Consider the following 22,780-nt stretch of genomic DNA (forward strand, 5'->3'; position numbering starts at 1 on the left):
GGACTATCAGTGATTTACGTGGGGAAGCCAGGTACAGGAGAATATCGTCAGCATATAGAGACACGCGGTCCTCATACTCGGGGGTCCAGCGGAAACCACGAATAGAAGGTTCCCACCGCAGCCACTCCGCCAGGGGCTCCAAGGCAAGCGCAAAAAGAAGCGGCAATAACGGGCAGCCCTGCCGCGTGCCCCTGCCCAACTCAAACGGAGCCGACACTCTACCGTTCACAACCACCTGCGCCAGTGGGCCAGAGTACAACAATTTAACCCAGCTGATAAACCCTGGGCCAAACCCAAATTTCGCGAGCGTCGCCCAAATATATGGCCATTCAAGTGTGTCAAACGCCATAGTGGCGTCCAAGGATGCCAAGATGGCCGGCTCCCGCATGAACGGGACACGTGCGAGCACCCCATGCAAATGCCGCAGGTTAAGCGCTGTGTTACGATGGGGGATAAAGCCGGACTGGTCCTGGTGGACCAAGTCACACACCACGCCGACCAGCCGATTGGCCAGAACCTTGGCGAGAATTTTGGGCTCCGCATTCAATAACGAAATGGGTCGATAGGATGTGACCCGGTCCCGAGGCCTCCCCTCCTTGTGGATAACCACGATGGTAGCCAGACGCTGGTCTAGCGGGAGGGAACCCACCGAGTGGGCCGCAAGGAACATAGCACGGAGATGCGGCGCCAGCGTATCCGGTCGCAGCTTATACAACTCGATGGGAAGACCATTAGGACCCATGGCCTTGCCGGAAGCGACCGAGCGTATGGCGAGGGCAATTTCTTCGGAGGTTGGAGCGGCGTCCAACAACACTCTGTCCTCCTCAGAAAGGGAAGGCAGCGCGATATCTCTGAGCAGGGCATGGGAATCCTCTTCAGAGCGGGAAGACACTGGAGAATATACCCCGCGGAAATAGTCCGCGAAGCAAGAGACAATTTCCTCCGGTTCAGTGACACATACACCATTCATTTTCTCAATCAACGGGACAACATGACTCGCTCTCTCTTTTTTATCCAGCCACGCAATCAATTTACCAGCCTTATCATCCACATCATACAGTCTCCCCTGTTGCTCCCTACTGAGGTCCCTGGCCGCCTCCGTGACGAGGGCCCTATAGGCCGCTTGCTTGAGTTGGAGAACATGTAATTTATCCTCCGTCACCCCACGTTCTAGATCCCCCTCCAACTCAGTTATCTCAGCTTCAACACGGGTCACCTCCTCCCGCTCGCGCCTCCGGGAGTGGGAAATAAGGGACTGGGCTTCTCCTCGGAGTACTGTCTTAAACGCCTCCCACAGTGAGACCGCCGAAGACACAGACCCCACATTCTCGTCAAAATAGCGCTTAAGGGATTTAATCAGCTCTGCACGAATGGTGGGGTCATGCAGGTACCAGGGATTGATCGGGGCCACTCTACCCTCTCCCCTCGGCAAAACATCAAAGTGCAACAAGAGCGGAGAGTGGTCCGAAATACCCCGTGCCAAATGGCGCACTTCTCCCACCCTCCCTACATAAGCCGCAGGGACCAGGACATAATCTAGCCGTGAGAGACTACCATGGGCCCCTGAATGGAAGGTGTACTGTAGCTGCGTGGGATGTTTTAGATGCCAACAATCCACCAGCCCCAGGGTATCCAAGAGGCCAGATAACCACTCTTGGGCCCGGGGGAGATCCCTAGGGGGGTGACGATCCACAGTTCCGGAAACAACAGCATTAAAATCCCCCCCACCACTAGAATCCCCTCCGGAAGGCCAAGGAGGAGGTGCCCCAGGTCCGCAAAGGTGGTCGTCTGCAGCCCCGGTGGGACATATACTGACACAAAAACAATCGCTCTGCCCTCCAGTCTGCCCACCAAAACCGTGTAACGTCCCCTATCGTCATGGCGCACCTCATCAATCTCCAACGGGAGCGAGTTTTTAACCATAATGCCCACACCCCTTGAACCGGACGTGAAGCCCGCATGGGCCACAAGGCGGTAGCCCCGTCGATTCATAGCGCAAAAGGCATTGCCAATGAGGTGCGTCTCCTGCAGAAAAACTATATCGGGCGAAGTTCGCTTCAAGAACTGCAGGACCACACCTCGTTTTATCCTGTCCCCCAGTCCATTAACATTCCAGGACAACAAACTCAGTCCCCTACCCCCCATCATAAACAGAAGTCATCACTCGTCCCCCAGAGAGCACTTTAGAGATAACACAAAGATACGTTTGCCTTGTGGTGGAAACGAACAACACCCCACCCCAACCCACCCATACCAACAAAACTCCCCCCACCCTGCACCCCTGCATGAGCCCGGACAGCCCCCCCAACTTGCAGTGTGCCTGTCGCCCCTATAAAAGAAACTAGCTAGACCCCCTAGAGGAGGAAAGAGTACCCCTTCTAGACCCCACACAACCTCCATGGGAGGGGAATGTACAAAGACAGACGCTTGATCGAAAGTAGCATCGTATTCGTCCTGAGTGAGGCCCAGTATTGACCCCTCAGTCCCGATCCAGTGGGCCGCCTCCTCCCGCCGCCCCCCCCGCCATCTCGATCACGATCCCCAGACAGAGTGTCCAGCCAGTCCCCTGCCGCTTCGGGACGATCAAAAAAGTGCGTGCGACCATCCACCTCCACTCGCAGCTTGGCCGGGAAGAGCATGGCGTACTTTAAGTTCAGGTCCCGGAGTCGGCGTTTTACGCCGAGGAAGCTCAGTCTTTGCTTCTGGACCGCCTGGGTGAAATCAGGGTAAAAGTTCACCTCCATATTGTCCAACTTAACCGGCCCATGTAGTCTGGAAGCTTGCAGGATAGCGTCTCTGTCCCGAAAGTTAAAAATCCGGGCAATGAGAGGTCGCGGAGGGGCTCCGACCTTCGGCCTTCCCCCGGGAACCCTGTGGGCCCTCTCCACAGCAAAAAATGTACTCAGGCCCCGAGGCTGGAGATGGGTAGCAATCAGGTCCTCCACAAATAGATCCGCCGCCGCTTCCTCCCGTACCTCGGGCACCCCGATGATGCGGACGTTATTCCTCCGGGCCCGACTCTCGGAATCCTCGAGGCGCCGATCCATAAGTGCGCTCGCCTGACTTAGCCGGCGTACCTCCAGTTGTAGTGCCGCCACCTCAGTCGTAAGGCCCGATGCAGTGTGGGCCAAAGAGTCAACTCGATCGTTGGTCTTGGAAAGATCGGCCCTCACCAGGCCAACGTCTACAAGGACCGCATCGATCTTCTGTGCCAGGGTGTCGAACCGCTGGCCCACCGAGGCCTTCATCTCGGAAATGGCGCCCATGACGTCGTGGAGAGTCAGATCCGTGGGCAAGTCCGGGGCATCAGAGGGGCCCTCAGGGGACTTGTGCGGTCCGCCGGGAGATCCCCTCTGGAGGGTATAGCGGTCCATGCTGTTGGCCGGATGGACGGTGCCACGCCGGGTCGACTTGGTCTTTGACCGATCCCCATCTTGTTTCGTGGCCATCGCCGCTGGTCCCACAATCGAACCAGCAACGTCGTAGAGGGCAGGCAATCAGGGCCACAAGCTCTGGGGGGGGCCACCCCAGATCGGCGGGGTGGGCCACAGCAGGCAGGCAGGCCGGGTCCCCCAGCGAGGCCACACCAACACAAAAGGCTCCGCGATCTCACTTGCAGAAACAGCGAGAAAGCGAAAGCGAAAGTGCGGGGTACGCGACTCGCCAGGCCCGGCCCGCCGTTGTTGTTCACTTTGCCACTGGGTCACCCCCCAACGCAAATCCGGGGTTCGGCGAGAAGAAGGCCGCAAACCTCAATCGGTGCTCACTCCGGCACCCGGGGTCCAATTCGAGAACGGAAAACGGGTTCCACCTCAGCTCAGGCTCACCAACACAGTCCCCTCAATCGAGGCAGGATGAATTCAGGATAAATGTAGGAGGTTGCGGAGGTCCTCGGGAGCCTCGCACCTACGCGGCCATCTTGGTTGCGCGCTAGGCTCCTCCTCTGCATTATCAGACTTAATACGAAAACCCCTATGGGGTTAAATATGGAAGAAGACCTGTACACATATTTATGAATCATCCTCATGATCCAATTATATATTTTTTTAATCATTTTTCTGTGTTTTTTGTTGTTTATTTTTCACTTGCACTTAAAATAGAGAAGACAACTCGGTATGATACAATATGACACATAATAGTATATACCAAGGATAGAGAAAATATCATTAGAGAGGTTTTGCGCACAGGCGCGGAAGTATATAAGATGTAATGAAAATGATAAGAATAGTGACGGGTTTGGAAAAATCATATGAAGGCCCACTGGGGCATTGTATGTCAAAGAACATTGATGCATTTGGACCGAGATGCAATATTGACTTCGATTTGGTGATACGATTGTAGTGATTAGTCTCACTAGAGATATCAATGATGGTAAACGATGATTATTGTTATGGCCAGGAAATAGGCCATTTTAATTGTTACCAAAAGTGTCTAATGTTGCCAATAATTTCATATCCAATTATTCAACAATGTTTTAACCTCATATGTAACAGCGTAAATGAGATCGGCATATGCTAAGACCAAAGAACTACGAGTATGTCTTCGCTTTTCATTGTTGTAGTTTATCATGTGACACGGAACGTATGCACAAGCTTAAATGGTGGTAAAACTTTATTGGAGTTGTTGGTGAACAAGCCTGCTGGGCAGGCGAAACGCGTCTGACTCTTTTCAGCTGACATTAAAACAACTTTCCAAACGACACGGCGTCGACATTCCTGTCCTGGAAATTGAATCATATATATATATATATTCACTTAAAAAACCATAGGTTTCACACATGTTATAGTTAGCTGGACATTTCACTCGTAAAAAACCAATGAAATTCCCCCGTTATAGTTAGTGCAGGCAACTATAACTCACGCGACCGCAATCCTCTGCTGATGACGTCAGATATTACATCACTGTATTTAGACACTTATTTACCCATGTCTTCTTCCATTAATCTTTAGCTATACATATATTACAAATATTCATTTTTCAGAAAGACACATATGTCATCAGTGATGTAATATCTGATGTCCTCAGCAGAGGATTGCGGTCGCGTGAGTTATAGTTGCCTGCACTAACTATAACGCGGGAATTTCATTGTTTTTTTACGAGTGAAATGTCCAGCTAACTATAACATGTGTGAAACCTATGGTTTTTTAAGTGAATTTGCAAGGTTTTTTAAATGCTAATTCGTAACTATAACGTGTGTGAAACCTATGGTTTTTTCAGTGAATTTGTACGGTTTTTAAATGCTAAGTTATGTATTTATTAATTTTGTTTTTTTTTCAGGTTTTTCTCCGTGCGCGCACGGTGCGCTTCGCAGTTCGCGCGGTTCGCAGTTCGTGCCGTGCGCGCACGGTGCACGCACCTCGCAGTTTTAAAAAAATTGCGAGGTTCTCCACCTTTGATTTTCACCCCCTCAGACTGCGAGAGACAAAATGGCGGCCGACACTTCCTGGTTTCGACCGATTCGAATGTTTACCGACATCTAACAACCAATCAGAATTGCGCTCGCGCACGGCAGGGTGCGCGCACAGTGCGCGCGTATAGATATTGATATGCTTTTAAATGCTATTTTCTCAGGAAATACTGAACAGATTTACACCAGACCTGCAAAAGGCACTTCCTTGACCTAATGGCTACCTCTCTGCCAAATTTCACGTAATTCTGTTCAGCCGTTCGGGCTGTAGCTGCGACTAAAGGTCCTATGGAAAAATACATGGGGAAAAAGTGTTTTGGGACCCCCCTTTTTCTCGGCCCCCGCTTGACAAATCACCCCGAGACTTTCAGGGTAGGAGCTGAACGGAGCGCCCCATTTGTTTTGAAAATTTCGCGAGGATTCGTCAACCAGCGCCAAAGTTATTCAAAATAGAATTTTGAGATTTCCTATGGAAACTAGGTTGTAGCTATAACTATCTACTGGCGACCGCCAGTAGATAATATATATTTATATATATATATATATATATATTTTATTTTTTTTCCACTGAAAAAACCATAGGTTTCAGGGGCGTTATAGTTAGCTGGACTTTTCACTCGTACAAAACCATTGAAATTCCCCCTTTATAGTTAGTTCAGCTAACTATAACTTGCGCGCCCGCAATGCACTGCTGATGATGTCACATATTACATCACTCATTACATGGTCAGTGACATCACTCGTGACATCACTAATGACATCTCAAATGACATCACTGATGACATCATCCAGTGAATGTGTGTTTTTCTGAAAATTACATATGTTTTATAAATGTATATCTCAAGGTCGATGGAAGAATAAATGGGTATATAAGTGTCTAAATGGATGATTTGTTTTTGAAAAATTGATTGTATAACTGACAGATTAAGTGTATTTTAGTGAATACATGGATTAGTGAGTAATGTTTAAATGTGTAAATATCTGTATCAGTCTCTCACTTTGTGTATAAGTGGCTGCATGGGTTGGTGAGTAGCTACATGAGTGTCTATATCGGTTATTAGTTGGTTTTTTGAGTATCAGTATGAGTGTCTGTATGGCTCAGTGGGGGGTATTACGTAGTGCATAGGTGCATGAATGAGTGACTCACTGTTTGTATGTGTTGAAGACAGCATGTGTGCAGGACTGTATGGGTGGATGAGTGTGTGCATGGGTGTGTTAGTGAGTGATAGACTGTCTCAATAGTGTCTTTATGAGTAACTACATATGTTTTAAACTAGTATATGTGACTATTGGTGTATATAAGTGAGTATATGTGAGAGTGAGAGATTGAAAGGGTTCCTGTATGAATAAGTATGTGTTTCTATAAGTGATTGTTTAAAAGACTAAGTATGTGTAAGTTTCTGTAGAAGTAAGTGTGGTGGTGTGTATAACTGTATATGCAAGTAAATGGATGTTTGATTCTTTATTAGCATGAGTGACTATGTGTGTGAGTAACTCTATGGATGAGTGGCGTTGTGTAACAGGATGTATAGGTGTGTGAGTACATATGATGAGTGAGTACATGTATGAGTGACTGTATAGGACTGTTGGTGAATGAGTGGATGTGTATGTGGATCTTAGAACTACTGAATAGGTTGTTGTCACTGGTATTGGTATGTCCATTGTTTTGAACATTGTAGTTTCTATTTTTGAATGTGTGTATCAAAGGTTATATTAGGGGAAGAGGAGGTCTGCCACTCTATCACAAGGATGATGTCATCAGTGATGTCATTAGTGATGTAATTTGAGATGTCATCAGTGATGTCATGAGTGATGTCACTGACCATGTCATGAGTGATGTAATATGTGACGTCATCAGCAGTGCATTGCGGGCACGTGAGTTATAGTTAGCTGAACTAACTATAACGGGGGAATTTCAATGGTTTTGTACGAGTGAAAAGTCCAGCTAACTATAACGCCCCTGAAACCTATGGTTTTTTCAGTGAATTTCTAAGGTTTTTTAAATGCTAATTCCTAACTATAACGTGCCTGAAACCTATGGTTTTTTCATTGAATTTCAAAGGTTTTTTTAAATGCTAATTTCTAACTATACCTACAGAGATAGGACATGTGACGAAAAAAGAAAAAAACCATAGAAAGAAAAAAAAGAAATGCAGAAAGAAGCAACAGAAGTCCTCAAAGACGAAGAAAAGTGCAGGAAGAAGGATAACGTGCAGAAAGAGCAAACAGAAGAGCAGAAAGAAGCCTTGCTGCAAAATCATCATGTGCCCTCAACTTTTTCAGATGGATACTGGTGGTAACTGAGTCTGACTAACCAGTCCTAGAGCCAGTGCTATGTTAAAAGACACTCAGAATACAGTGAAAACACCTACATACACTAGGGAACACTATGCATTGGGGTCCCCCTGTGATCAGCATGACTTCCTCTGTAAGCCCCTAGTATATAATAGGGCAGGGGATTAAAACTACCTCTTAAAATGCGCCACAGGGCGTGTTTGCACACGTCACCTCAGGCCCCGTCCCCTCACTTCCCCACTGTGTAAACACACCCTGTGGCCGTTTTAAGTTGGCAGATTAAGTCCCCTTGAATCCTGAGGGTCCCTAGGGTCCAACTAGACCACTAGGTACCTCCATTAAGCGCCACAGAGCTGCATTGCAGAGAGATGTAAAAAGGGGCATGGCCTAGACCACCTCTCTGCAACGCAACGGAGTGGTGCTTACTGGAAGCACCTGGTGGGCTAGTTGGCCCCCAGAGTCCCTTAGGATTGAGGGGGAATTATTTCCCCAACTTAAAACACGCCACAGTGCTTGTTTGCACACGTTAACTCAGGCCCCGTCCCCTCCCTTCACCACTGTGTAAACACGCCCTGTGGCCGTTTTTAGTTGGGAGAGTAAGTTAATTTGAATCCTGAGGGTCCCTAGGGTCCAACTAGCCCACTAGGTACCTCCAGTATGCGCCACAGAGCTGCGTTGCAGAGAGGTGTAAAAAGTGGCACGGCCTGGACCACCTCTCTGCAACGCAGCTCAGTGGCGCTTACTGGAAGCACCTGGTGGGCTAGTTAGCCCCCAGGTGCCCTCAGGATTGAAGGGGAATTATTTCCCCAACTTAAAACGCGCCACAGGGCTTGTTTGCACACGTTAACTCAGGCCCCGTCCCCTCCCTTCACCACTGTGTAAACACGCCCTGTGGCCGTTTTTAGTTGGGAGATTAAGTGCATTTGAATCCTGAGGGTCCCTAGGGTCCAACTAGCCCACTAGGTACCTCCAGTAAGCGTCACAGAGCTGCGTTGCAGAGAGGTGTAAAAAGTGGCACGGCCTGGATCACCTCTCTGCAACGCAGCTCAGTGGCGCTTACTGGAAGCACCTGGTGGGCTAGTTGGCCCCCAGGGTCCCTCAGGATTGAAAGGGAATTATTTCCCCAACTTAAAATGTGCCACAGGGCGTGTTTGCACACGTCACCTCAGGCCCCGTCCCCTCCCTTCACCACTGTGTAAACGCGCCCTGTGGCCGTTCTAAGTTGAGAGATTAAGTTCCCTTGAATCCTAAGGGTCCCTAGGGTCAAACTAGCCCACTAGGTACCTCCAGTAAGCGCCACAGAGCTGCGTTGCATAGAGGTGTAAAAAGGGGCGTGGCCTCAGAACACCTGTCTGCAACGCAGCTCCCTGGAGCACACTGGAGATACCTGTTGGGCTAGTTGGCCCTCAGGGACCCTCAGTATTGAAGGGGAATTAATTCCCCAACCTACAACTGGCCAGGGGGCGCGTTTGCAGAGTGCTGCAAGGAGGGGGCGTGGCCTCCAGCGTGATGCCGGTCTTTTATTTATTTTATTTTTTTAAGAAGGAGGGCTGTGTGGCCCCCCTTCTTTTTCTAATTTACTGGCCCTGGGGACCCCATCCCCCAGGGCCTGCACCCTAATTATTTTTGTTGAAAAAAATTAATTTGGCCCTCCCAAGGCCTTAATCGGCCCCGGGGACCCCAACCCCTGGGTCATGGCCTTTTTTTTATTTAAATTGTTTAGGAGGGGCCTGCGTTGCCCCCCTCCTCAGGCCACTTATGGCTCCAGGGACCCCATGCCCCGGGGCCGGCCTTTGTTTTTTATTATTTTAAAAATAAATATATTTATAGAAACACCTAGGACATGCTGGACAAACCGTATGTACCTATCACCATGACGATTTGCGTGATATTCATTAGAAGACGACTATGCATAGAATGAATCCACATGGAATGTATTTACACCGCTAGTGAAGCTCTGACGTGTCTGACGCCCTACCGTGCCTAATCCCGGCGCCCCCGCCGGTGGGTACTCTCCAAGTAGACACCCTTGTCGTTTATTTATACAAACATGGGTAGCTATTGACGGGCACATTTAATATAAACGCACACCAAGCCATTCAAAGGGGATACGACAAAAATTCGACCAAACTATGCAAGAAACCCCCCTCACGGTTAATAAAAAACACATCCACCGCCGGATGTGTAATACTTTTTATTTTACTCTCTGGAAAGGAGACGAACCTCACTTGAGAGTCACAGCGTGCTCCTGGCTGAGCCCAATGCTGTGTTACACCCACCAGTGCCCGCCGATTGCCTCACACCTCTGTGTTGTATTCCACCAGCTAGTGCGTATTCTATGACACTCTCTAGCCCATGTGCACTGTAACACCACCCTGTGAATATGTCATGCCACACTTGCCTTCGCACGGGTTATATTGCCCCATCTAACGTGCCTTCCTCGATGTGTATGTTATAACGCACAGCGCTATGCCATACATATTACAATCTGGGATCCATATCTTTGTCACAGTGCATATGCAACGTTACACTCCCCAGCACATATTTTATATTACAACTTTAGAGACTAGCTATGTTACACAACACTGCCCTGTGCATATTACACTCCAAGGCGCATATCGCATAGCACGCGCTAGTGCCTGTGCTATCTCGCGCTCTCCAATGAATCTGTCATTGCGCACAATGTATTGCATATTATAATTCACACCCCGGTTCATCTTATATCACACTTTTTGGTGCATAGTTTATACCATATACTACATATAGTTTTCATTTTCAATCGTGCTCTCAGGACTGTGTTCTATATAACACTGCGTCCACCTACCCTTTTCACGGGCATTACATTTTGCGATGGGGGTGGAGGGTCAGGGGGTGTTTCTGCCAAGTGAGCCCGGAGTCACAGTCACAAACGTCCTCTTCTTCCTGAATAAAAGTGAGATTATGCTGCATACTTGTTCATATTTTAAGTAGTTCGCACAGACACACATTTTAAAAACAATAAAGTTCCTAACACCCACCTTCTCTGAACAGTTAGCTTGCTGCCCCATCCACCTCCTCCCTATCCTCTGTTGTCTGAATCCATGGACTAGCCTCCTCCCTCCTGCCATGCATGGTCTGATGTGCTGCCACTGCCCTCCATTTAGCATGATGTACCAGTCCACTCCTCCTGCCCTCCATTGCCCAATTCTATGGCCCATCATTGACCTCCTGCTTAGCCTCTGTGCTTAGCTTGCTGCCCCTATTCTCATTCCCCCTGCCCTCAGATGTCTTTGTGCATGCCCCTGCTCCATCCTTTTTGCCCACTATGTTCCATGGACCTGCCACTCCTATCTACTCTGAGTGTTCTGTTGAGCTGCCACTCCCCTCCCACCTGCCTAGCATTGTCAGATGACTGTATCCTGTCCCTGCCACCTCGACCCTGCCTGTCCACATGCCATGCCCCTATCCCCTTCCTCCTGTCCTCCATGGTCCATTTTACTGCCACGCCCTTCTTCCCTCCCTGATCTGTTGTGCTGCAACTGCTCCTCCTGCCTGCCCCGCGCGGTCTGTTGTGAGGCCCCTTCCCCTGAACTCTCTTGTCTGTGACCAGGTCCTGACCCTCCCTTCTATCCTCCATGGTCATGCCCCTGCACCCTCCTTCTTGCCCATCATAGCCATTGTGCTGGCACTAACCCTCCCGCTTGCCATGCATGGTCGTCTGTGCTGCCATGGCCCTCCCACCTTCCCTGTGTGGTCAGTTAGCTGCCCCTGACCCCCTCCCACCTTCCCTCCGTGGTCTGTGTGTATGCTACCATAGTCTCATTGTTGCTCTCCATGGTGTGTCTTGTTTCTAGTGCCCATCCTGCCTGACCTCCATGGTCATCTTGCTGCTCCTGCCCTGCCACCTTTCCCCCAGCCCTCTGTTTCCATGTGCAGACCCCCTATTCCATCCCTCCTGGCTTGTCTGTTCCATTGTAATGCCCCTGATCCGTCCCTCCTGCTCTTTACGGTCTGTTATGCTGCAGCTTTCTCTCCTGTCTGTCCATTATGGTCAGCTAGCTACCATTGCCTCTTTCCCCTCTGTTCTCTGTTGTCCATGTGCATGGTCCTGTCTCCCCCCCCCTATTGCTTTCTATGGATTGTTGTGCTGCACTCCCGTCCCGCATGCGCTGTGTGGTGTATTGTGCTGCTGCAAACCCTGATGCCTGCCCTGTAGGGTCAGTTTGGTGCACCTCTCCATGTCCCTCCTGTCCTCTGTTATCCGAGTCCATGTCCCTACCCCAATTCCTCCTGCCTACCATGATTCAATGTACTATACTTGCGAACATTTTGAACATTTTGAACTTGGTAAGAGGGAGATTTTGAAAAAAAACTGGGGTATTGATTTTCCCCTTTGAGTTACATTGAAAAAGAGGAGATTGTAGACAGGAGACAGATCAAATAAAGCCCATTTGAGCTTAAAAACATTGGACGTTTCCTGGCTGAAACGGGTCTGTTGGCATGTATGGTTGTACTACCACTGCCTCTTCCTTCTGCCCACAATGGTCTAGTATATTGCCACAGCCTCTCTTGCCAGTCCTGTATTGTTGGTTTGTTGCCCCTGCCCCCCTTTCCACTGCCCTCCATAGTCTGTTGTGCTGCTACTGCCCTTCCTGCCTGCCCAGTGTGATCAAATTGTTGCCTCTGCACTCTCCTACCTGCCTTCAATTTTCAGAGTCCGTGCCCCTGGCTTCTGCCTCTCAACAGTATCCCAATGAACAACTAGATTGCTAACATTCTATATTTATTACAAAAGTGTGGAACGCCTGATGTCATCTTGATGTAATCAAAACTGTAATACCTAGAGTATTTCCTTTAGAAATTACATATATGAGAGGGTCTTATTTGCATCAAAATTATGGTTAGTGCTCTAAAAAACTAAAATGAGGACATATTTTCTGAGTTTTTAAATAGCGACAAAGAACTTTTAAATTATTTGTAATCTTTATGTTTTTTATCAAGTTGACCACTTGATTAAATGTTGCACCTTGGCGAGAGGATGTGGTGTTACTTCCAGAGCTGCAGACTTTGCAACTGGGGAACCAGGCTGGAGTTTCTGCTTCAGCTCAACATTCTGTGATTGTGGTCAAATCACTTAATCTCCCCATGTCTACAACCAAAATGAATTGGATCTTGTGTGATGTAACCAATGCTCATGTAAAGCATTCCAACACCTGACAAGTCTGCACTATATAAAACTGCAAATACACAAAAAATAAGTGTTTTGCACACTTCTGTCATTGGGCTACATGTGTGCTACATCTGGGTGATATTTGTGCTGCATTTAGGCTCTTTTGTGTCTGGTGGCCATCTTGGGAGATTTATTTGTTATGAAGTTTTCTAATTTCCTCATTTACTGCAGTCTCCTCAGAAGGAAATGCTTTCAGTTTTTTACTTTGATTCTATCAAGAAGGTATTTAGATATGTCACACATTTTCCATCAATTCTGAATGTTAGCACTCTAGTTGCTCATTAGATCACTGTAGTAAATCTACTGCTCACCACGGAAGTCTGCTGTTGGTATTAAAAGTGCATGTTTCAGTCTGCATATCAGAATTTTTTAATGAAATAGAAGAGGATTTGAGAAGTCACTCAAAATGTGCCCTAATTTTTCTTAATCATAATTTCTATGGCAAAATGAACCCCCTCATTGTGTTCCTTTTTAAATTAGATGTTTTAAGTGTTACCAGTTTATTCCAATCAAGATGGCTTCAGGTGTGCCATACTTTTGTCATAAGTAAGACAGTAAGCGCTCTAGTTGTTCTTAAGAACACTCTGGGACATTCTGTCATTAGGCTATACTTGGGCTACATCTGGGTGATATTTGGGCTACATTTGGGCTCTTTTGTCTCTGGTGGCCATCTTGGGAGATTTATTTGTTATGAAGTTTCCTAATTTCCTCATTTACTGCAGTCTCCTCAGTGGGAATACTTTCAGTTTTTTATTTTGGTTCCATCAAGAAGGCATTCAGATGTGTCACACATTTGCCATAAATTCTGAATGTAGGCACTCTAGTTGCTCATTAGATCACTGTAGTAAAACTACTGCTCACCAGGGAAGTCTGCTGCTGCTATTCAAAGTGCATGTTTCAGTCTGCATGTCAGAATTTGTTTATGAAATAGAAGAGGATTTGAGAAGTCAAAATGTGCCCTAATTTTTCTTTCTGCAGAACTAATCATAATTTCTATGGCAAAATGAACCCCCTCATTTTGTTCCTTTGTAAATTAAATGTTTTAAGTATTACCACTTTATTCCAATCAAGATGGCTTCAGGTGTGCCATACTTTTGTCATAAGTAAGACTGTTAACGCTCTAGTTGTTCGTTAGAACACTCTGGGACATTCTGTCATTGGGCTATACTTGGGCTACATCTGGGTGATATTTGGGCTACATTTGGGCTCTTTTGTCTCTGGTGGCCATCTTGAGAGATTTATTTGTTATGAAGTTTCCTAATTTCCTTATTTACTGCAGTCTCCTCAGTAGGAAATACTTTCAGTTTTTTACCTGGTTCCATCAAGAAGGCATTCAGATGTGTCACAAATTTGCCATAAATTCTGAATGTTAGCACTCTAGTTGCTCATTAGATCACTGTAGTAAAGCTACTGCTCACCAGGGAAGTATGCTGCTGGTATTGAAAGTGCATGTTTCAGTCTGCATGTCAGAATTTTTTAATGAAATAGAAGAGGATTTGAGAAGTCGCTCAAAATGTGCCCTAATTTTTCTTTCTGCAGCACTAATCATACTTTCTATGGCAAAATGAACCCCCTCATTTTGTTCCTTTTTAAATTAAATGTTTTAAGAATTACCACTTTATTCCAACCAAGATGGCTTCAGGTGTGCCATACGTTTGTCATAAGTAGGACTGTTAGCGCTCTAGTTGTTCTTTAAAACACTCTGGGAAGCTGCAGTAGAACACAAAGGAATCAACTGACAGTCTCTGCCCTTGTTGGATGTACATGTTTTACTGAGAATGTCAGACTTCATTCTCACATGACTGAGAAAGATAATGTGAATTTACAGAAAATATGCTCTCAGTTAGCTTATAGATCACCTTCCAAACCTCTGTGGGAAAAGCATGAGAAAATAGTTTTCTCTCAAACATGATTCATGATATCACAGCAGAAGGCTTTTTCACATGGTAAAATCACCTTAGAACTCACCACAATTCCTAAAATGAGTAGGGTACCATCAACAAATGATTTATAATGTAACTAAAGTCTTAAAACCTTCTATTAACTGCAATGCTTTTTAATGGGGTGCTATCATGTATATTGGTCCCAAGATGGCTGCCAACACTTCTTGGATGAAGTGCTGACAGCCAATCGGATCTCACGATGAGATGTGTGGTTAGGCTCCGCCCAGATATATATGTGGTTTTACTTTTGATTTTCTCAGGAACTACTTAACGTATTTACACCATTTAAGCAAAAGGCACATGCCTGACATGAGGACTGCCTCTTTGCCAAATTTCAAGTAATTCTGTTCAGCCGTTCGGGCTGTACCTTCGACTAAAGGTCCTATGGGAAAATGCATGGGGAAAACGCGTTTTGGGACCCCCCTTTTTTCTCAGCCCCCGCTTGACGAATCATCCCGAGACTTTCAGGGTAGGAGCTGAGCGGAGCGCCCCATTAGTTTTGAAAATTTCACGAAGATAACTCAACCGGCGCCAAACTTATTCAAAATAGAATTTTCAGATTTCCTATGGGAACTCGGTCCTAACTATAACTATCTACTGGCGACCGCCAGTAGATAATATATATATATATATATTTTTTTTTTTTTTTGTAAATAAATACAATTCACGGCACTCTGTATAGCCTACAAGGCCTTGCATGATATCGGCCCTGAATTCCTGAGAGAAGCGTTCAAATGGTATGAACCCAGTAGAAATCTGAGATCTATGGGGGGCAAAGAAAGCTGTAGTCCCTAGATTCAAGAGGGTGAAATGGGGGGAAGCAGTCTCGCCACCGGGGCCACATAGGCTTGGAATCCACTCCCACCTCATATCTGGGCTGCTTCCTCCTTGCTTGCCTTCAGAAAGGAGCTGGAAATGTGGCTTTTTAATAAGTCACCTTTAACTAGGGCTTCATCCAGGTGTGTTCAAGCTGTTTGCTAGCGCCAAGACACCTCAGGGTATATGAGCGCTCTTTAAATTACTTAACATAACATAAAGATGTTATTAAGAGTTCAACTAAATTTAAAGGGACTGTAATGACTTAACCCTTAAGATGAAGAGTTTGACTCTTGAGCGGTGGCTGCACTTTTTTAGCCAAGAAGAAGTTTTTTAACTAATTTTGAGCAGATTACGCATGGTGTTAAATTTGAACCTTTCATACAGCTTTGGTATGATCTGCAATGAATTTAATAATTATGCTTAAAAAATTGATTTGATTTAATTTTTCAGGATAGAGCTCAATTTCCTAGCCTACTTAAAATATATTCCGATATAGTGACAGATGTAGGGTGGGCGCTTCTCTTTAGTGATGCTGGTGTGAAAGTCAATCCAGGTTTTCCAGGAGAAATGTGGCCCCTTTGTTCAAACATTTATTGTACGTAGGCACGTTAATATATAGCAAAAAAAAATAAAGCAGAAGTATCATAAAAAAGTAGAACTGCTTTATCCGTTTTGTTGTCTATATTGTAAATATATCTTTTATTATTATTTCTCAGGCTACCTTGAGACAACGAAGATGGCTGCTTTCGAAAACATATCCTCCTTAAATTCCTCGAACAGCAGCTGCCCCAGCATCGATGACTTCCGGAATCAAGTGTACTCAACAGCTTATTCGATGTTTTCCATTTTCGGCCTATTTGGAAATGGCTTTGCCTTGTTTATCCTCGTCAAAACGTACAGCCAGAAGACAGCTTTCCACATCTACATGCTTAACCTGGCCATTTCGGATCTGCTCTTCATCTGCACACTCCCTCTGCGGGTGGTCTACTATGTCCACAATGGCAACTGGTTCTTCGGTGACCTCCTTTGCAGGATCACGTCCTACGCGTTCTACGTGAACCTGTACTGCAGCATCTTCATGATGACAGCCATGAGCTTCAGCCGCTTCGTAGCCATTGTGTTCCCTGTCCTGAACCTAAAGCTGGTGAACGTCAGGAAGGCCAAGCTCGTGTGCGTCGGTATATGGATCTTTGTTACCCTGACCAGTGTCCCATTTCTGATGAACGGCTCTTATGAAGTTGCTGGTGAAGGTGGAAACAAAACAAAGTGCTTCGAGCCCCCAGCATCCAAAAATTCATCAACCCTGTTCATTTTGAATTATGTTTCCCTTGTTTGTTTTTTCATCATTCCCTTTTGTATCATCCTGGTTTGCTACACTCTCATTATCAGGACTTTGCTGAAGAATCCAATGACCAAGCAGCAGACATCTCGTAAGAAAGCCATCCGAATGATTGTCATCGTAATGGCTGCCTTCCTCGTAAGCTTCATGCCCTATCACGTGCAGCGCACCGTCCACCTGCACTTCCTGCGAGGAGGCCGGTCCTGTGAAGAGACCATGTTCATGCAGAAATCCGTGGTTATCACGCTGGCCCTGGCTGCCTCCAACTGCTGCTTTGACCCACTCCTTTATTTCTTCTCAGGGGAGAACTTTCGGAGGAGGCTGTCTACCTTTCGGAAGCAATCTATTACCAGTATATTTCCCACGAGGAATAAGCCGTCTCTCACCGTCGACCCATTCAACGAGAAACATGAGGAACAAACCAAAGAGGATAGCAGCAGTGAAAGTTAGCTGTGTTTTAAGCACAATCCAAAGTGTGAAGGACTTTATTTGAAAGGCTCTGTAAGCTAGGAGTCACGTTTTGGTTAAACAAGTGTTATGTACAGCTCAGTAACAGATAGCCTCTGAAAACAATCATTTGCAAGGTACGACGACATATGTATAGCAAGTATACTGTATGTTCCCATTCCCTGCCTTGCTGAGCGGGCGTCTGAAATGCTGTGAGTGAATGATGTAATAAAATGTTGGTGTGTAGTAGAGGATAGTAGAAAGGAAAGAAGGAGGAAGCATCGCGCCCTGGCAGGACATTCCTGCTGCTGCCGTAACCTAAGGATTATTTGAGGCAAAAGGCTCCTTTCAGTCTCAAACACAGGAGCTATCCCAAAAGGCAATGCATTCATGTCAGCCATTGTTAAGGACCTGCATGCATTTTCACACAGGTCCTTAACAACTTGTTGCCAAAATGCTGAAGTCAGGGAGCAGGTAGAAGGTAAGTTCTTTATTTCATGTCAGGCTCTTAAGTTACAGTATTCAATGTAGGTCCTGTCAGTGCTCCATCCTCCCTCCAAGTGTGTCCATCTCCTAGATTCCACTCCACACCACACCACACTCCCACATCCCATTGCATCATCCAATCTCAGCATTCCAGACACCAGCTTGGACATACAGGGAATGAGCAGAAGACACACAATTGATGGACGAAATGCAGAACACATTAAAACATTCACCCCCAGTCAAGAGATCTGGGTTAAATCCATCATTCTTTTGCTCACCATGCCACCCCAGTTTAGACCTGGCTATATGCAAATCAGTCTTGACCCTGTGCCTCATGGGAACAGTCCATCCCGAATTGCCAAGTCAGGTCCTCCCTGGACCGGTAACAAGCATCCTAGGACCGGTTTCAGGGTTTCACCCTCTTCAGCCAGGATAGCTTGATTCCAGTGGCACAGTGAGCCCAGGACTCACGTCTGAGCATACCTGGCGCACTTACGGCGAGAAAGCAAAAGACACACAATTGATGGACGGAATGCAGAACACATCAAAACATTCACCCCCAGTCAAGAGATCTGGGTTAAATCCATCATTCTTTTGCTCACCATGCCACCCCAGTTTAGACCTGGCTATATGCAAATCAGTCTTGACCCTGTGCCTCATGGGAACAGTCCAGCCCGAATTGCCAAGCCAGGTCCTCCCTGGACCGGAAACAAGCATCCTAGGACCGGTTTCGGGGTTTCACCCCTCTTCAGCCAGGATAGCTTGATTCCAGTGGCACAGTGAGCCCAGGACAGACGTCTGAGCATACCTGGCGCACTTAGAGCGAGAAAGCAAAAGACACACAATTGATGGACGGAATGCAGAACACATCAAAACATTCACCCCAGTCAAGAGATCTGGGTTAAATCCATCATTCTTTTGCTCACCATGCCACCCCAGATTAGACCTGGCTATATGCAAATCAGTCTTGACCCTGTGCCTCATGGGAACAGTCCAGCCCGAATTGCCAAGCCAGGTCCTCCCTGGACCGGAAACAAGCATCCTAAGACCGGTTTCGGGGGTTTGACCCCTCTTCAGCCAGGATAGCTTGATTCAAGTGGCACAGTGAGCCCAGGACTCACGTCTGAGCATACCTGGCGCACTTAAGGCGAGAAAGCAAAAGACACACAATTGATGGACGGAATGTAGAACACATCAAAACATTCACCCCCAGTCAAGAGATCTGGGTTGAATCCATCATTCTTTTGCTCACCATGCCACCCCAGATTAGACCTGGCTAAATGCAAATCAGTCTTGACCCTGTGCCTCATGGGAACAGTCCAGCCCGAATTGCCAAGCCAGGTCCTCCCTGGACCGGAAACAAGCATCCTAGGACCGGTTTCGGGGTTTCACCCCTCTTCAACCAGGATAGCTTGATTCCAGTGGCACAGTGAGCACAGGACTCACGTCTGAGCATACCTGGCGCACTATGGGAATGAGGACACACAGGATCCTACAATATATTTCTCTTTTCAATGTGCCTTTTGGACGTTGCAGCTTGCATGATAAGCATATGGTCTTTACAAAGTGAAATAATATGAGTAACATCAGTGAAACGTAACTCAATGGTAAAGTCCAAGAGAAAAATATTTAAGCGGTCATGTTTGGTTTGCTCCTGCAAACAACATTGTTTATATTTGACGTTCGATCAGATGTTGAGTTTGTGTTCATAAGCTTTGCTTTGAGGTTGATTTTGCCTAGGGAAATTTACCACAAACCACCTTTGGATTTGTGTTCATTTTCCCGTAATGATCCAAATACAACTTTGTCGCTCAATGTAAATTTGATTGTTCAAGATACATGCCTCAATGTAGTTATTTATCCATTGTGTTGTATGCACTCAGAAGATGTTTAGAAAAATATGTGTTTTAGTGTAAAAATATTAAAAAAAAGTTTCAATATGTTACGCCAAAGCAGCCTGTCTTCAACCACCCTTTGTAAACTGAACATTTTCCCGTAAGCCTGCACCTCCCTTTAATTTCGACTTTGTGAGCGCTTAAGATAACATCAAGCATAATGTCCCATTGGAGGCTCATTGAGTCAATCTGTGATGCAATGACCTTTACCACACTCAGTAAACTGTCAACAAGCTGTATAGCCCCCTTGTTACATAAGTCATGCTCTTTTACTTACACTGCCGTTTGCTGATGACTGTAAATAGCATAAAGCACTCTGTATGTGCTCTTGCAGCAGCCTGTTTGCACCAGTTCAACTATTTAATCACTTATTCCATTTCGAAGTGTACTTACCTTTGTGATGTAGTTTTACAGTGTATAGTCATTAGTGCTCTACTGTCTTTATTTTGATATCTGTTTTTTGCATATATTCTAAAACTAGAATAGATGCCAGAGTATATTAGAATAATGTTCTACGTTGCACAGGGAGACCTTCACTTATCAAATGCAAGGCCTTGCCTAAGTCACTTTTAGAGGCTCCAGCCCTGGGACTTCCAGCTGTCGGGTTATTAACTTCTGTCAATGGCAGTCGGACATTCCTGCTAACAACAGTTGAGTCACAGGTCAAAGGTTTTGTGCACAAGATACCCAATCCTCTTGAACTCCCCCTTGCTGCACTTAGTAGAAACAGAATTACCTCAACTTCTGCAATGTTTTCAATAAAGGTCTCTTATAAATGCCTTATCTTAAACCAAGTCATTTTCTTCATGCTTAGCCGTGCCTCTTCGCTATGTGCCTCCACCCCCATAACCACATCTTCTCCTCCTACTCTCCCCTTCCTTCCTTTCTACCAGTGTGAACTTTGAAGCTACCAAGGTACTAGCATACTACATCTTCTTTTAAAATATCACAGACTAGCACAAAGAAATGGAATGTGTTATGTTGTACATTTATGTTGCGGTTTTGGGGCCATCAATAGGATTTACAGTGGACTAACAATACAGCAAGGACATTGTTTTTCTGATTTGAAGCTTTCCAACAGTGACAGTATCCTCAGCAGAACTCTGTCGATATTCCCCGAGCAGAGATTCATTGAAGATCCCCTACAACATGTTCCATCATAGGGAAGCACTTTGCTGAGTTAAGAGAGTTGTGTTGTAAATCATGCTTTTCATTATCTCTTTATTTAAAATGAAGATTTTTCACAAGAAGCACTTGAAGTAAGAGACAGAGTTTGATTCACAAAGATAAATTTACATGAATTGATATACCTACGTGTAAATCCACTCCTACAATTAGGTAGACGTCTCCACTTTTGGTATTCACATTCTCAAGCGGAGGTTTGCGCCTGGGTGTAGATTTAGGAGTCTCCACACTCCTAAATGAGATGGTGGAGTATTTTATACCCCATTTTAGGATCGTAGTTACTATTAGCAACTTTACAGCTGATTGTGGAATTCCTTGCCTCTGGTGTGGAGATCTGCTTATAGGAAAATATGGAAAATATTATTAAAGTTTGTTATTTTCCAAAAACATATTTTACTGTAAAATATTAATGTACATTGATTTAAAATTATTGATATATTAACTAGAGCTAAAAAAATAAAAACAACCACATTACCGCCTAAGAACCTAAGGGTTTGTTTCAGAAAATATATTTTGGATTATGTAAAGTACTTCTTCTGTGGGATTACCTAATGTAATTTAGAAACTACAGATTGAAATCTCCAACTCTGCCGCTCCTATAATTTTTATGTGTATATTTCCATAACTGTGGCAGAGATCTCCATTTATGTAGCTATACATTTTTGCAGCAGTGAATTTGGGAGAAACAAGGGGAAGTGAAGGGTAAATGGGCAATTATAATTACTAGATTGGAGGGAGTTAGGGAAATAAAGGAGTTTATGTAGGTGCATGCCAACACAAATCACACGTCTTCAAAAGAGTAAGACCAATGCAAAATAACCTTTTAAACTTACCAGAGCCCTAATAGTGTCAAAACAGGTAAAATGTACTCTAGCCTTAGAGTAAGCCATGCACCACACATGGCCAGCCAGTGGAACTACAACTCACTCCCATAGCAAACAATGATTTGACAAAGGCATCAGCGCTGAAACATGTCATCCTTTGTATTATGAAATAAAGTACTATATGCAAACATATTAAGCTGGAGTGCCAACATTATGTCTTGCACGAGGTAGCAGGGTTTTATTTATTATTCAGACGTTGCCTGACCGTCATGAAGCACCAGGCATGCTAGGAAAATGGGCTACTATCCAAGAAACATTGAGCTGCATCAACCCTTTCACAGGATGAAAGATGGGTGCTCTCACAGGAATGGGTTCAACACAGATTCTTTATTTGGCAAACGTTGATCTATGCTTTACTGCTTCCCACAGCCTTATTAACGATCGAAAGCAACTTTTTCCAGTACTTACAAAAGCACCCAATCACGTTAGCCCTTAGTGTATAAACAATCAAAAAACACTCAAGTGCTATAGTACATCCACTCTTAAATATGAGAACCGTAAATGCACATTTAAATAAATTCATTGTGTGAACATCAAGTATTATTACATTTTCATTCTTCAGCCATTCACACTTAATGTGTTGGTCAATATGTTATGCAGTGCAACTTCAATGGACCGAAATAAAATACTGCCTCACGCTGAACAAATTGGTCTATCCTCTAATTTACTTAAAGAATAGTGTAAAATATTGCGGTGCCCGTTGCAAAAAAAAATTGTTTTTTTCCCTTTTGAAATCAACAGTTGATTACATTACAATTTTCCCTAATTAATGCAAGTGTTACTTGAGTACGAAATACTTTGAAAATGACAAGAGGTGTTTGGCTAAACAGGAACAGTTAGCTTAAATAAACATAGCTGCCGGTAGAACAGT

General features: G+C 45.4%; 1 protein-coding gene across 2 annotated transcripts in view; it reads left to right on the top strand.

The window, feature by feature from the left end:
- CYSLTR1 (cysteinyl leukotriene receptor 1) overlaps window positions 1-22,556 on the top strand; it is a 513,637-nt gene extending 491,081 nt beyond the window's left edge. For both annotated transcript variants that reach the window (XM_085607846.1, XM_085607847.1), the window contains one exon: window positions 16,390-22,556. In XM_085607846.1, coding sequence (XP_085463972.1) covers window positions 16,410-17,462 — 1,053 coding nt within the window. In that variant the 5' untranslated portion in view covers window positions 16,390-16,409 and the 3' untranslated portion in view covers window positions 17,463-22,556. The remainder of the gene's footprint in view (window positions 1-16,389) is intronic.
- The last annotated feature ends 224 nt before the right edge of the window (window positions 22,557-22,780 follow it).

This window comes from Triturus cristatus, chromosome 5_2 (assembly GCF_964204655.1).
Source record: "Triturus cristatus chromosome 5_2, aTriCri1.1, whole genome shotgun sequence".
Classification (NCBI taxonomy): Eukaryota; Metazoa; Chordata; class Amphibia; order Caudata; family Salamandridae; genus Triturus; species Triturus cristatus.